This window comes from Arachis ipaensis, chromosome B9 (genome assembly GCF_059453495.1).
Source record: "Arachis ipaensis isolate K30076 ecotype BB chromosome B9, ASM5945349v1, whole genome shotgun sequence".
NCBI lineage: Eukaryota > Viridiplantae > Streptophyta > Magnoliopsida > Fabales > Fabaceae > Arachis > Arachis ipaensis.
Window position 1 is genome coordinate 142840050 of NC_142444.1, and position 16945 is coordinate 142856994.

A 16945-nucleotide genomic window follows, 5' to 3' on the forward strand; every position below is an offset into this window, starting at 1 on the left:
GATGAATGAGGGAAATCATGAGTATTTTTGTATCACAACTCATGATTTAAATAAAAAGGTTATATTAGAAAAATTACTCTCATTTTCATCTGGATTGTATTATACCAAGATTAGTGCAATTGAATCACATGCCATTATAAACCAGAAGTTTACTAACCCAAATGAATTCATAACTTGGCATGATAGATTGGGTCATCCGGGAACAACCATGATGAGGAGAATTATTGAAAACTCTCATGGACATTCACTAAAGAACCAGAAGATTCTTAAATCTAGTGAATTTTGTTGTGCTGCATGTTCTCAAGGGAAGTTAATTTTAAGGCCATCACCAGTAAAGATTGGATTTGAGTCCCCTGAATTCCTAGAAAGGATTCAAGGTGATATATGTGGACCTATTCATCCACCATGTGGATCTTTTAGATATTTTATGGTCATAATAGACGCATCTTCGAGATGGTCACATATGTGCTTATTATTTTCTCGCAACCTGGCGTATGTGAGATTACTGGCTCAAATTATTCGATTAAAAGCACAATTTCCAGAAAATCCAATCAAAGCAATTCGTCTTGATAATGCTGGTGAATTTACTTCCCAAGCATTTGATGCTTATTGTATGGCTAATGGGATAAGTGTTGAACATCCAGTAGCTTATGTTCACACACAAAATGGGTTAGCAGAATCACTTATTAAACGCCTCCAATTGATTGCTAGACCCTTACTTATGAGAACAAATCTCCCAACCTTGGTTTGGGGCATGCTATTTTACATGTCGTAGCACTTATTCGTTTGAGGCCAACGAGTTACCATCGGTTCTCTCCTATGCAATTAGCTTTTGGCCAGCAGCCAAATGTCTCCCATTTAAGAATATTTGGGTGTACGATATATGTTCCCATTGCACCACCTAATCGCACCAAAATGGGACCCCAAAGAAAATTGGGGATATATGTTGGATATGATTCTCCCTCTATAGTGAGGTATCTTGAGATACAAACGGGAGATGTATTTAAAGCCCGGTTTGCAGATTGTCATTTTGATGAATCAAAATTTTCAACATTAGGGGGAGAGAATAAGCTTCCTGAAAAGGAACTTAATTGGAATGCATCATCGTTGATGCATTTAGATCCTCGATCAGGGTAATGTGAATTAGAAGTTCAAAAGATTATACATTTGCAAAGAATAGCAAATGAATTGCCTGATGCATTTTTCGATACAAAGAGGATAACTAAATCTTATATACGAGCGGAAAATGCCCCAATTCGAATTGATGTCCCAGTAGGACAAGTAGCCACTGAAGCAAATTTACGCCAGAAGCGTGGCAGGGTGGAAAATGCCCCAATTCGAATTGGTGTCCCAGTAGGACAAATAGCCACTGAAGCAAATTCACGCCAGAAGCGTGGCAGGCCTGTCGGTTCCAAAGATAAAAATCCTCGAAAGAGAAAAGAGGTAAATATTCCTGTTGAAAAAGACATTGTAAAGACACCTGCAGTTGTCCAAAATTCTAATATAACGCTAGAAGACGTTCAGGTACCTGAAAATTGTGAAAATAACGAGATCTCGATAAATTATGTCTTTACAGGAGAGAAATGGGACCGAAATAAGACAATTGTCAATGAAATATTTGCATATAATGTGGCATTAAATATCATGCATGAAAGTAAGGATCTTGAGCCAAGATCAGTCAAAGAATGTCGACAAAGGAATGATTGGCTAAAATGGAAAGAAGCCATGAAGGCTGAGTTAGACTCACTTGTAAAACGTGAAGTCTTTGGACCTGTAGTCCGTACACCAGAAGATGTAAAACCTGTTGGATACCAGTGGGTATTTGTGAGAAAACAAAATGAAAAAAATGAAGTTGTGCGCTATAAAGCCCGACTTGTGGCACAAGGTTTTTCACAAAGGCCCGGTATAGATTATGAAGAAACGTATTCTCCTGTAGTGGATGCGATAACATTGCGTTATTTGGTCAGTGCATATCATAAACTGCATATGCATTTAATGGATGTGGTAACAGCCTATTTATACGGCTCATTAGATCGGGATATCTATATGAAAGTCCCTGAAGGACTAAAGATATCTAAACCGTCCAATGAATATTCACAGGAGTTATACTCAGTTAAATTGCAAAGATCTTTATACGGTCTAAAGCAATCTGGACGAATGTGGTATAATCGTCTTACTGAGTATCTGGCCAAAAATGGATTAAAAAATGATGATATTTGTCCATGTGTTTTCATAAAGAAATCCGCATCTGGATTCATTATAATTGCTGTGTACGTTGATGATTTAAATATCGTTGGGACTCCTGAAGAGATTCCAACAATTATAAAAACTCTAAAAGAAGAGTTTGAGATGAAAGATCTTGGAAGAACTAAATTTTGTCTCGACCTGTAGATCGAGCATATAAAAAATGGGATCTTTATTCATCAAACAACATACACAGAGAAAATCTTGAAAAGATTTTATATGGATAAGTCACATCCATTAAGTACCCCAATGATCGTAAGATCTTTGGATGTGGAAAATGATCAATTCCGTCCTAAAGAAGAGAATGAAGATATCCTTGGTCCTGAAGTACCATATCTTAGTGCCATTGGAGCGCTAATGTATCTTGCTAATAATACGCGACCTGATATATCATTCCCGGTGAATTTACTAGCAAGATATAGTTCCTCTCCAACCAGAAGATATTGGAGTGGAATCAAACAAATTTTTTGATATCTTCATGGAACGGTTAATATGGGATTGTTTTATCCCTATGGATCCAAGTCACAACTAGTTGGCTATGCAGATGCCGGATACTTGTCTGATCCACATAAAGGGAGATCTCAAACAGGATACCTATTTACATATGGTGGAACAGCTATATCATGGAGGTCCACGAAACAGACGATTGCAGCAACATCCTCTAATCATGTTGAAATACTAGCGATACATGAAGCTAGTCGTGAGTGTTTTTGGTTGAGGAGTGTAATCCAATATATTCTGTCATCATGTGGACTAATTGATCAGAAGATAGCTCCAACTGTCCTGTTTGAAGATAATACAGCATGTATTGCTCAACTTAAAGGCAGATATATCAAAGGTGATAGAACAAAGCGTATTTCTCCCAAATTCTTCTTTACTCATGATCTTCAAAATCAAGGGACAATTGATGTCCAACAGATCCGCTCAAGTGATAATCTGGCAGATTTATTCACAAAGTCACTCCTAAAATCTTCTTTTGAAAGATTGGTACATCAGATTGGGATGCGCCGATTTCGAGATATAAAATGATGTCGGCAAGAGGGGGAGACTGTATTCTTTTTCCCTTTGTCAGATTTTTTTCCATTGGGTTTTTCTTGACAAGGTTTTTAATGAGGCAGTCCCCATCACAAAGGATATTGTACTCTTTTTCCTTCACTAAGGTTTTTTCCCACAGGGTTTTTCTTTAGTAAGGTTTTAACGAGACATTATCCTAAATGGTCATCCAAGGGGGAGTATTGTGATAAGTGTGAAGTGGATGACCATTGACCACCTATGACTTGGATGACTTAACTTTCCTATTACCAAGAAAAGTACATTTAATGAAAGAGGAAAAAGAGGACTCTTGTACATGTATAAATAGGAGGTTAAGCCTCCGTTGATTACACACACAAGCAATAAGAATTCTCTCTCTCTCTTTATATTATCTATATACAAAATTCTTCCTCTCTTTCTTTCTTTCATACATTAATACATATATATAAATATATAAGTATCATATCTTTTATATTGAGATAGTAATTGTGGTTAATATTGTTATCTAATCATATTTCTTTACTTTATGTTTGTTACTTCTTCCTTATTTATTTATTTATTTAGTTATTTTATAACAATTTCATCTATATTACTCTATTATCATCCGCTTTTTTGCAAGTCGTAATTTGTATAGATCAAAGAACCTATGCATTTTTTAATTTTTAGGATGGAATTAAAAGTTGTGAAATCATTTAATATTCAATGATATTAAGAATAACTATTGCGAAAATGTTTGGACTTATGAAAACCAAATAGAAAAAAAAAAAAATAACGACTTTTTGTTATACTCTATCAAAAAGATCTACTTAAACAAATACTTCAATATATATACTAAATAGTAAATACATTGAATAATTAGATTTTATCATACTATAGAATTTATTATGATACAATTCTGTTATACGAAGGATTCTGCTTAAATAAATACTTCAATATATATATATATATATGAATTAGCCGAATTAATATTCATGATATTATTATCATTGTATTATATTGTAAAATTTATTATGATACATTTTTTTTGTTTGAAGAGTTATATAGATTCTTTTATAACTAATTATAGAACCCAAAACTACTCTATTATCATTTTAGTTGTCTAAAAAATTTTGTACAAAAAGGGTATAGCATAAGTTTTCTGTATATTTTGCAGGTCTGAATCTAGTTGGATCTAATTTGGAAGGATAATAAAGATCAAACTGAAGATGTGGAGCAATATCAGATTTAAAACTAGATACAATTGATAATTTCCAGTTAGTGCATATAATACAAATTAAAGCAAAAATGCTGCTTAATCTTTTCTTGACATACTTGGTACAGAACCCTGTAAATAATAGACACATTTCTTTCTTTATTTCCTGTTGCTTCTGTATACAAATTCTTTTCATCTCTAATCCTACGAAACGTTTATCTTGTCTGGAAATTGAGGTACCTGATGCTATATGCAAATACAAAGAGAAATATTAAAACAAAAGCAACATGAGCCACAGCAACTTCTCCAAGAAAGTTGTAGTGATAACCCATTTGTTTCTCAAGGTAGTGTCTCACTGATAATGTGCCAGATCCAGGAACTGCAACTGGAGAATCTTTGTCACCTATCTGTGAGGTTAGTAGACCATATATGGTCCAAGCTGGTGGGCTAGCCCAGTAGAACCACCTCCACCATATTGGAATTTGCTGCAAAAATTGAGAAGCAACTAGTGGTTTAGTTTGTGGACAATGATATTTCAGGTTAAAACTTTACTTACATGATTCAATATCTAATAGAAAGAATGGATAGACAATAATATAACAAAATATATATGTAATACTAGCTTCTTCATGAAGATTCTTGATTACCTATTAACTTAGAGCCAAAAAAGATTTCCATATGTGCATTTAATGTGTGATCTATATTCCTTAAACAAGAAGGATAATGTGCAATTTGCTTTCTTACTCATGGCTACAAACAGATTTGATCATTGGTTTTCTATACATACCGATTTTCGGATAAGGAAACCTGCGAACATGTTCCAGAACATCAGGAAGAAGGACATGACAATCGCAGCGATTTGGTGGTTTGGTGTGAGAGCCACAGTCATCATTCCATAAAGTGTGAAGTAGACAAAAGAAATGAATATGAAATAGTATAACCAGAAGAACTTGTCAGCATGCCACAGGAACCCCATCATTGAGTGAATGATAAGAGTGTAGATCATTGTCTGGATTGCAACATATATACATTCTATTGCTACCTGCATTAGATTTCATGAATCTTCTCAGTAATTGGGAATAAATTATCAATTGTTTTTGCTTTGTATCTGTGAAAAGGGTCATATTTTGTTCACCTGAGCAATTGCATAAGGGAGAGCTGAGTACATTCCAGCCGCTCTTTCTCGGTAGAACACAGTTCTTTCTATTGCAACAACAGGTTGGACAGCATTTGTGTTGGTGGATCCAAGAAAGAAAATTGTAGTATACATAGCTCCCACTAGATTTATAAGGTCCTGCTCTGTTTCACTGCAAGAAAGAAAAGTAATTTTGCTCACATGAAACTAGTTTTAGGGGGAAAAGAGCAAATGTAAGCAAGCATTATTAAGAAGGTCTTGCTTGACAAGATTTTGATGATTCCTAAAAATATTTCAACTACACTTAACTTCTATTCAATCCAAAATTTTAGCAGGAAGTATCATCCAACATGAACAAAGCTTTGAGATGTTTCATTGCCATCAAACAAGGAATTCATGATACTCTTGGTTTTATGTAAAGTTCAACTCTCTTTCGTATAAAATGTAGAAGTTAAAACATCTTGCAAACTTACGTTTTATCTCCTTTTTTCCAAAAAATGAATCCAAAAATTATCCCTACAGCTATTGTCATGAAGAACCGGATGACATTATAAGTTGGATTCCTCCAGTATGACATTTGCTGTTTCCAAAAGCAAGCTTTGCACTGAGTTATGAAGGACTGAGAGTATCTAGTAGGGAAATAAAGGTCCTTTGTTCCCGGTAATGGTGTGCTTAGCTCTTCAATAAGCTCTTGATTCCTCCTGAAAAGAATTAATATAAAAAATGTAAGATGATGTATAATTTCGGATTTGGCAGTGTTTGGCAATGAAGTTCCAAGCTATGCTTAACTGATATAATTCTGACTTATTGTACAATTCTGCAAAGTCTACACCAAGCTGAGACTCAACTGCAGGGGAACTGATCTCTAACATCCATGTCGCGGGGTTATATCCGTCTCTGATTTTCGGTACTCCTGGAATAGCCTGAAAAACATTACATAGTTTACATTGATTACTAATACATTTTGGCATTTGCAGTACAGAACTTCAGAAATCATACTCACCTCAAAGTATTCTATAAGTTTTTGAGAATGTAGACCAAGGGGACCACCGTATATGATTTGTCCTCCTCTCTTCATCAAAAGAAGCTGAAGGAAACATGAAAATTAAGAGAGCACTGTGTCTTCATAACTGCTAGAGAAAAATAATGTTTATCTTGAAATACTGGGAATTCATACCTCATCAAAAGCTTCAAATATGTCAATGCTTGGTTGATGAATGGTGCAGACTACAGTTCTACCAGTATCCACTGTATTTCTGACGGTACGCATAACGACTGCTGCAGCTCTAGCATCAAGTCCAGAAGTTGGCTCATCCATAAATATGATAGAAGGATTTGCAACCAATTCCACAGCAATGGTGAGTCTCTTTCTTTGTTCAGTTGATAAACCATTAATGGCAGGAAGGCCTACTAGAAAATTCCTCACCAGATTTAACTCAACAAGCTTCATAACTTCCTCAACAAACATCTGCAATACATGGAAATTGTTTTAGAATAATGGTTCTATTTACATCAACTTAGGGTGGTTTAAGATTTAGGAAGAAACACACCATCTTTGTTTCTTTGTTGATCTCTTTACCAAGACGCAGCCAAGCAGAAAACACGACGGATTCATAGACTGTTAGATTTGGAGAATGGATATCATTTTGTTCACAATAACCGCTAACCCTTGCAAATGTTTCTTGGTTCTTTGGATAACCAGATATGTAGATGCTTCCTTCTATGTAACCACCAGTTTTTCTTCCTGCAAGAACATCCATCAATGTAGTTTTTCCAGCACCAGTTACACCTACTAATGCTGTTAGTAATCCAGGCCTGAAAGCTCCACTAACATTCCTTAGTAATTGTAACCGATTCTCTTCAACTCCTTGTTTTTTAACTTCCTGATACCAACAAAAATGTTACCACATTATAAATACTCCAGAGGATTAACATAGTTACAAATATAGTAAAACTACAAAGTATTTGTCATAGGTAGGAAATTGATGTAGGACTAGAGTGTTCTGCAATTTACAGATGGCATATTGATGTAGTAGTTCACGTGATTGAATGCAAGCGATAGGGGCCGAAAGGGTAACACCATTCCCCTCTTGGCTTTTGAATCCTCTGGGTTGCTTCTTTCTGCTAACTCAGTGCCTGCATTTAGCCATTAGCTTGTTATTCAAAAGGAAATATACTATTTCTATTTCTAACAGATGGTGTAATTTTCAAATACAAGATGAAAATCTTTCTGCATCAACTAGAAAGTTATCTGAGTTCAGAATAATGACAAAGTACACATTATAATGGAACTTGACTAGTTTTGAAAGAATGAAGCAGGTACTTTTCTAAAAACTTGCCGTGACATATAGCATTAAGTTGACTCTTTCCAACAAGAGAGTGCATTTTCCCAGAAGAAAAGTATTTTTACAGGATATCAGCAAGAAAGAAAATGGTAAGATCTAGTAGGCTCAAATTATTTAACAGTTGAAGCATTACTCTGTTTTGTAGTTCCCTCCGTCTTGTCTTCATCATCCACAATAATTGATTTGGACTCACCAAATGCTGCAATTTAACTTTCAACATCTTGTTAGGAAGAGTCTTATATTATATCACAACAGAAACAAGTAGTCTCGAAACTTACGATTCAGAAATGTCAGAGCAGCGATGAAACAAATGTTGAAGAGTAGCGAAAAGCCTAGGAGAGCACCAACAGAAATCCAGTACCAATAGTCTTCTGTAAACATGCCTCTAGCCCTGAGAAGAGCCTTCCCAACTGTAGGCTCAGGAATTCTGGGGTCCGTATTAGGCTGCAAAGAAGATAAGTGAATGCAGTTATACAATGAAATCAAATAAAGAAAACTTGGCCACATTTTCAAGATCTTACAGCACTCCATCTCTTGTCAAGGAATTCATTGATGGCAATGGCATTTTGACCATACATCATTGGAGAAGCATAATAGCCCCATATCATCCAAGGTTCAATATCATCTGCAAAAGTAGACTACTTGATTTTCATGAATTATTCCACTTCCTTTTTTGTGCAATTTCTTGAAATGATGAAAGTTTTCTGCCATGCATTATTTCATTTCATTTCATTTGACTATGAAGTAGAGAAGAAAAAGAAAACAACTGAGGCTCACCTCTGGCTATAATGAATCCACCAAGCACAAAAACAAGTAGCAGTGTAAAGGTACCAAGTGTATTTGCCACAATTTGTGTTCTTCCTAGAGCCGCAATGAATCGGAAAAGTGATAAAGCCATCTGATGAACACAGAAGAATGCTAAGAACTGACGAAAAAACCTGCAACAATTATTCTGGGATCATTATTCAATAAGGCAAAAGAAATACAGTTAAAATATTAAAAATAAAAGTTAACTAGAGAAGCATATGAGTTACTTTAAGCCCTATGTGTTTGACAATATTAGCTCTTCAACAAACTATTTTTAAGCATGCACATGCACCTATAGTACAACTAGAGAATGTGGAACAATTTATAAGAAACAATTTATAGATATATAATTAGCAGCACAAATTTATCAACTAATGACATATTCTTTGAAATAAACTAATTAGTGAACTGTCATACCTACTTGCAGGTGGAGCAAACCCTATAGTGTAATAAGTAAGGCAAACCCATAACCCTGACTCAATGAAAGATAGAGGGATCCGAAATATCCATACTGGAAGTGCGAAAGCCCAAGCCGGAAAAAACAACAAATCTCTCTGCTTGAAGAAAACAGGAAGCCTAAAAATAGTCAAAGCAAGCTCAGCCATTCCATTGAACATTATATTGATGAGACTGAAGAACAATGCACCATAAAATTTTCCCCCATCCTGAAGTTGGCCATGTTTCATTGTTGTTCTAAAGAACACTGTCATAGCAATCAAAGACATGATCATGATCTGAGTTGTCTTGAATATGTATATAAAAGAGCTGCGCTTTATCAGTAGCCATTCTCTAGCAAAGCAAGCCTTGAAGAGTTCTAACTTTGGTATCCCATATTTTTCTTGAACCAAAGCAGCAGGATGAGATTTACTGCGGTCGAAAGGAACCTGAAGATCTTCACAAAGCTTTTGGCCAATTCTGTAATTATAGAAGTGAGCTACAAACTCAGAAACACTGATATAATGATAAGGTGTGTCCCTTTTGAACCAGTACTGCTCTTGATCCTTTCTGGAAGTAACCTCCTGTAAAAAGTCAGCAACTCCTTTCCTTTCCGGGCATTTGAAGCCTACGCTTTCGAAAAAATCAAGAACATTTTCGCGTGGTCCTTGGTAGACAATCTGGCCTTCTGAAAGCAAGATTATGTCATCAAAGAGATCATAAGCTTCTGGTGCAGGTTGCAGAAGCGAGATTATCATTGTAACATCCATGATATGAACTAGTTGCCTCAAGAATTTGACTATTTGGAATGTTGTGGAGCTATCCAAACCGGTCGAGATCCCATCCATTAAGAAAACTTTTGCAGGTCCTACCAACATCTCACCTGCATAGACAGCATAAAAGCCATGGCTTGATATTTCTAGAATGGAAAACAATTGAAGCATACTTACATTGTTTTAGTTATTCCCACATACCGGTAGTTAACCGCCTTTTTTCTCCTCCGGATATTCCCCTTCTCATCTGATCTCCTACCAAAGTATCAGCACATATTTCCAATCCAAGAAGCTGAGTTCATTTTTTAGGATGTTAGGCATAGTGAAACTCAATATAATCTCTTAAGGAGTTGTCATTAAAATAAGAATTGAGGCATCAAACCTTAAGAACATAATCTGTAATGAGACTTGTTTCTTGACCTTCAACTGCTGTAGCTTTCATGAAAGCATCTATCTCGGGATCCGGCTTGATTCCTGATTGCTTTTCTCTTCTTGTCAACTCCACCAATAGTTCAAACCTCGTTCCAACTCCCAAGCAGCGTCCCGAAAAGTCTAATGTCTCTCTCACTGTCATTTCTCCATGATGAAGATTTTGCTCACTGATATAAGCACATGTTCTTTGAGGAACAAACTCTGATAACTCATGACCATTGTAGGTGACTCTTCCTGATGCCTATTGATAAGTTTTGATGGTGCACAATTAAAACCAAGAATTGAATTACACTCCAATGTAGTTATTTTACTGGATTTATCGTCCATGATTCACAGGTGAAAGGCACAATCCACCATTATTAGTATTTTGAGGCCAATCATATTCAGTGTTTCACTATATTCCTTAACATAATTATAATAATTAATCTGTTGAGAATGAATAAAGCATGAATAAGTACTTGACAGGTTAACATGATATATTGTATGACATGATAAATTTATGAAACAGTTACAAAAATCCATTAACAAGTGAAGCATCAAATCCTAAGTCATGCTAAAATATCATTTAAATTCAATAATGATCATAGTAATAATGGCTTTGTTTGTTGAAATGGAGCAAGAGGATGAACAACCCTTAAATCCCTGTCCAATTTCCCAGCAAGTGCCTTCAGCAGTGTAGTTTTTCCTGATCCTGGAGGCCCCAAAAGCAAGGTCATTCTGGAGAGTGTTTGAGTAAACATAGAATGGAGAATAAAATAAAAAAGTTAGCAGTATACCTGAAATAATCCATTGATGCATTTGTTGGGGTAGGGGAGATTATATTTTGTTATAAGTTAAGACTATTTTTGTGTAAGCTAACACAATTGAGTTGGGATTATCTTCAAACATCTTAAGGGCACAACTTTAATTTGAAGAATTTTGTGAATTAGGAAATAATAAATGACTCCATCATATATATATATACCTTGCTGGCTTGATGATTCCACTAACATCTTGTAGTATCTTCACAACACTTTTATTTGAGGGGAAAATTTTAATTGATCTAAGAACTGTCTGTTATCACAAAAAAATAAAAAGGAAATGCCTTACACAATGCTTCTTAAAATGAGTATACATCTAACATAACTTGAATCTTAGATGTTGCAAATCAACTTCTTGGAGTAAACTAAACTAACCAAACTAAAACTAAATGATGAGTAATATGTCACCAGCACAAAAGTGACCACTCACACGAAATTGTCTTTATGTATAGATGATCGACAAAAATTATTAAATAGTTTAACATATTTGATTAAATTGTCATTTAATTATTATTTTCACATAAAGATAACTTTATGTAAATGGCCATCTTTGTTAAAAATTGATTTAGTAATTTTAAAATTGAGTCTCATTTTTTGGAAAAAGAAAACAAAACTTTCAGAAATTAATTTTAGAAGAATATTATATAAGATTGTTTACAATTATGTTTTATAAATAAAATTATTTTAATTAATAACCTGACCATAGATAAAATTTCTGATTGGTCAAGCGAAGTCCTACATGGCATGAGATCTACCATGGTCCCAAGGGAGTGAGAAGTGAAGAGCAATAAGATAGAAGAACATAGAAGGGTTCCATGATTGGGAAATCACTTTCAAACCTCCACATTCTACATAAATAACAGCTATGATGATTATTTGATATTTCCATTCTTCTTTCTCTTTTTTATTTATCGAGAATTGTAGAAATATATGTTATGCAAGAATAATATTATTAATTTATTATGAAAAATATTTTTTCAACATTCTAATATTCATATTTCGTAGCATACTACACTTGAAATTTAATGTGATTATTAATTTAACACTTAAACTTTTAGTTTCTACTCTTCGTCTTATTCGTGCTAATAGAACATTAACGTTTTAGAAATTCAAATAACACAATTGTAAAATTATTAATAAGAAAAAGGAGAAAACATCATCCCATGTGGGAATAAAATCAATTTCAAGTTTTTCTAATTTTCTATGGCAGCCTTTTGAAACATACATAAGAATCTCTACCCGACAAAGAATTGAAGTCTAGCTAACAAGTAACAACCAATAATTATTAGTTAAGTTTGATGTATTCTTTTCAAAAATTTAATTTCAATGTACTGGTAATGTATTTATACAATCGTTCAATTATATCTATTTTTTTAAATAATTATTTATATTATTAATATAAAAGATAATTATTTTAATTATTTTTATTAATGAATTATTACATAATTAAATGCATATGTAGAACTGCTTCAATGACAGTACATTAAAATTAAAGTGTTCTTTTAAGACCTCACCAATATGCCAAAAGTTAATTCTCTATTTATTATTTGAGTAGTAATAATATATAAAAGATTAACTACCACAGTAATAGTTGTTTCTAAATGTGGCAAGGTTCATATTGAACCTACAGAATGGTATAAGAAGGTAAGGTGCTACTTAATTTTAGAAATACCTCAAGAGCATTGAGTGTGGAGTTGAATAGTGTTGGCAATGCTCTGGTTCCTTTATATGCATCACCTTCTACAAACAAATGCTCAAATCGAACTTCAACCTTAGCAATCTCTATACCCACCCTAATAATTAAAACACAAACACAAAGTGAAGCTTAATAATAATCAACAAGTCTTGTAAATTAGACAATTTGAAGAATGGAATTTCCAGAACAGAAACAATGTATAGATACAAATATAATTAACTATATGAAAAAAAAATGCAACCAGAATACTTTTCGTATAAAATCTAAAATCATATGACATGCTCACAAAATAATCCCATAATTTATATGTGCAAAATTAAATATATGTGTAAATTATTGCTGGTTAAGTACAGATAAAAAATGATAATATTTGCTAGTAATATAGTATTATAGAAAATATTTTGTGACCTGTCAATCCTGTCCCTCATTCTGGAGAGGAACTTCTCATTATCTTGTTCAACAGTTCTGAGCATAGCTTCCAAGAACCTCTTCTTTTCATTGATACCAAGCTTGAATATATCAATTTCTTCATAGTTAGAGCTTCCATTCTCAAGAACTTGCTTGACTATGCTCTTTCTCATCCTCTCAAACGTTGGTAGCCTCTCTATGGCTGCCCACTTGAGCTCTTCCTCATCATCTTCTCCTTCTCTTTCTTTGCTCCACACCTCGCTTCCCCCGCGCCCACTCGCCGATGCCCAGCTCCTCCTGCTTGATGATCCTATCCCTATGCTCCTCCTTATACTACTCATAATCTCACCTGATTCCAATGATTCCTCCATTTCCATGTGCTAATCAAGAACAACGGTTTAATTTGTTATGTGAAGATGAGTGTTTATTACTAATTTGCTCTAGAGTCTAAATTAAAGTAGTTATAGAGAGTGTGTGGTTGAAGAAGAAGAAGAAGAATGTGAACATGTGAAACTAACTAGATTAAGAGAAGGTGTTATGAGAAGGACATAAATGGAAAATGGTGGGTACAAGTGTGTTGTTTAGTAATTATCAGGGAAGCTACCTTTCTTTGTCCAAAGCAAAATTCATGAATCAAATTAAAATTAAACAACAACGACTGTCTGTACAGAAATTAATCTTAATCTCTGTGACTTGTTTAACTAACTTTGCCTTTGCCACGGATGGAAAGTTATCATGCATATTAAGAAATTATTGAGTCTATTTTGGTAAATTAATAATCCAGCTTGCAAATTAAATGAGTAATAATCTGAAAACTGTTTCATACAAATGCATACATTGATACCGCTTCCTTTTTTTATAATAAATTTTTGAGAAAATTTAACTCTCTTCCTTTATTATTGAGAGATGCTAAAATGACATTCTTTTTCCTTTTATTTATAAAATATATATTTCTCTCTTATAACTTTTAAAAAACTTCTTCTTTAATCTATTTTAAATTTTTTTGTGTTAACTAATGTCTATTTAAAAAAATAAATAAATTATTTTTTTACAAAAATACTTTTTGGTAAAAGTTTTATTTTTTTGTCATTAAATTTTATTTACTAAAATACTTTTTAATAAATTTTTTATTAATTAAATTATATTTTTTATAAAATATTTTTTTTAAAAATTAATAATTAAATTATTTTTTCTAAGATTAATAATTTTTTAATTATTAAATTATAATTTTACGAAAATTTTCGTTAAGAATTATTTTTATATTTTACTATTAATTTTTTTATATCAATATATATTATTTTAACATTAAATAAAAAATTTTGATAAAATTATTTTTCGATATCAATATATATTAAGAGTGTTAAGATTTTTTTATTTAATGTTAAAATAACATATATTGATATCGAAAAATTAATAGTAAAATATAAAAATAATTGTTAATAAAAATTTTGGTAAAATCACAATTTAATAATTAAAAAATTATTGAAAGGTATTTTAGTAAGTAAAATTTAATGACAAAAATAATAAAATTTTTGTTAAAGAATATTTTTATAAAAATAATTTATTTTTTTTTTGAAAAATAGATAAAGTTAATATTAGTTAATACAAAAAATTTAAACTAGATTAAAGTGAAAGTTTTTTAAAAGTAATAAAGAAAGAGAATGTATATTTTACAAATAGAGAAGAGAAGAGTATCATTTTAGCATCTTTTAGAAAAAAAAAGTAAAATTTTCTCTAAATTTTATAGTCTTACAGCGATTGGAGTAACCGTTATGAAAATTTAACCGGTTATAAATTGTAAAGTCAAAGATTTAATAGTTTAAAAGTTTAACTAAAATTAAATTAAAATTAATTAAAATATAATAAAATAATAAATTTATATATAAAAATATTTTAAACAATAATTTTTTATATTTTCTTATTTGAAATTAGTTCATCACTAAAAATCAGACCAATTAGTTCAATTTTTTCAATTTTTTACTAATTTATTATCAATTATTTTCATCTTTAATTACATCGACCTGATTTAATTTGGTCAAATTGGCCGATTGGTCTGAGTCTGAAAAGTCAAAACTATAATTGAGTTGATCTCATTGTTTGTTTGTTTTTTTTTTTTTAATTGGAAATTAATTACGTACATGCTTCAATAATACAGAAACTTTTAGAGAAAAGATTCGTTAGAATCATGTGATATAATTATTGATCTTGTGAGTCGTATTGCTTTAATTTATTTTATCTAATAATTATTATAATTGAATTTTATTAAGCATGTAGTATATTAATAGGCAGTTGTATTTAAGTCAATGTTGGGATATTCTCGACTATGTTTCAACTTTCAAGAAGATGATAACTACCAAAAATAAATAAATAAATAAGATGTTTTTCTTCCAATTGCAGTCCAATGCAAAACATGCGTGGACAAATTGATGTCTTATGATAGCATATAATTTCAATATACAGGAGAATGGATGATTAAAACTTTCCATCAACTTATTAATAATCTATCTTCGTCTCTGGCACGACTTTGTGACTTCATGCATCACGAAATGACAGTGGTGCTATCGATGCATACACAGTTGCATGCTACAGTTCAAATAATAATCACATCCATTACAAAAAATTCATTTTCAAATTCTTGTCTATATATATATAGCTAAGAGCTAGATCTAAATACCAATATATAGTAATTAAGTTCACAATAACTGGCACTTAGATTTTTTTTTTCTTTTTATCAATATATATTAGATGTTATTTTCACATTCGTTATAATGTTTATTAATTATTTTTATTTTTTATCCATTCCATATTAGACACAATAAACAATAAAATATTTACCCTATAATTTAGTTATTATTAAATGAAAATATTATGATAAATAATGTTATAATTTTTTATTTTAAATTTTTTAATTATTATGCAAATAAAATAATATGTTGTGAACCATATGGAAGTCTCATTTATTGCTAAATAGTGACTAGTTGACTACTACTTAAGATATTTCTTTTTAAGCTGAGTCATAATAATCTAATGGTCAAAATTAAATTCGTGATCCAACCGATCATATTATTAATATATTAGTTTATTCGTTAAATTGGTTGACTTAATTTTACGTAAATAAATATATAAAATAGTTAAAAATTTAAAATTAAAATTTAAAATATAATTTTTATTAATATTTTAAAAATAATTAAATTTTAATAAATTATAATTAATAAGATATAATTTAATTATTATTAAATAATTATATAAAATTTTAATATTTTTTATAATAAAAAATTTTTAATTTTATTTTTATATTAAAATAATTATTTTAAATTTTAATAACTAACTAATTATTTTATATTTATTATATTATTATTATTATTATATACTATATATATTTATTAAAATATAATATTAATAAATATCATATAATTATAAAAAAATAATTATATTGTAAATAATAAAAATATTTGATATATTTTGTTTATGTATGTTTAATAATATTTATATTTATATTAATAATTATGTGTAACAAAAAATATAATTAATTTAAACATATGTAAGTATATAATTAATAATTGACATATAAAATAGCAAGGAATAGTACATGTTAACGACAAAGAGAGCGTCCAGAAATAAGAAGGATTTGAGTTTGAACTACGTA

General features: G+C 31.4%; 1 protein-coding gene across 1 annotated transcript; it reads right to left on the reverse strand.

Annotated features, from left to right (window-relative positions):
• Window positions 1–4495: 4495 nt before the first annotated feature.
• Window positions 4496–13952, reverse strand: LOC107617767 (pleiotropic drug resistance protein 2). Its single transcript, XM_016319623.3, has 20 exons — window positions 13300–13952; window positions 12868–12988; window positions 11360–11448; window positions 11028–11112; window positions 10346–10636; window positions 10165–10255; window positions 9173–10073; window positions 8726–8886; window positions 8470–8573; window positions 8227–8392; window positions 8082–8147; window positions 7618–7739; window positions 7154–7486; window positions 6781–7071; window positions 6607–6690; window positions 6393–6526; window positions 6077–6304; window positions 5604–5775; window positions 5256–5510; window positions 4496–4953 (listed from the first exon to the last, which is right to left on the reverse strand). The coding sequence occupies exons 1-20, from the start codon at window positions 13674–13676 to the stop codon at window positions 4684–4686; spliced, it is 4341 nt and encodes a 1446-aa protein (XP_016175109.1). The 5' UTR covers window positions 13677–13952; the 3' UTR covers window positions 4496–4683.
• Between the last annotated feature and the right edge of the window lie 2993 nt (window positions 13953–16945).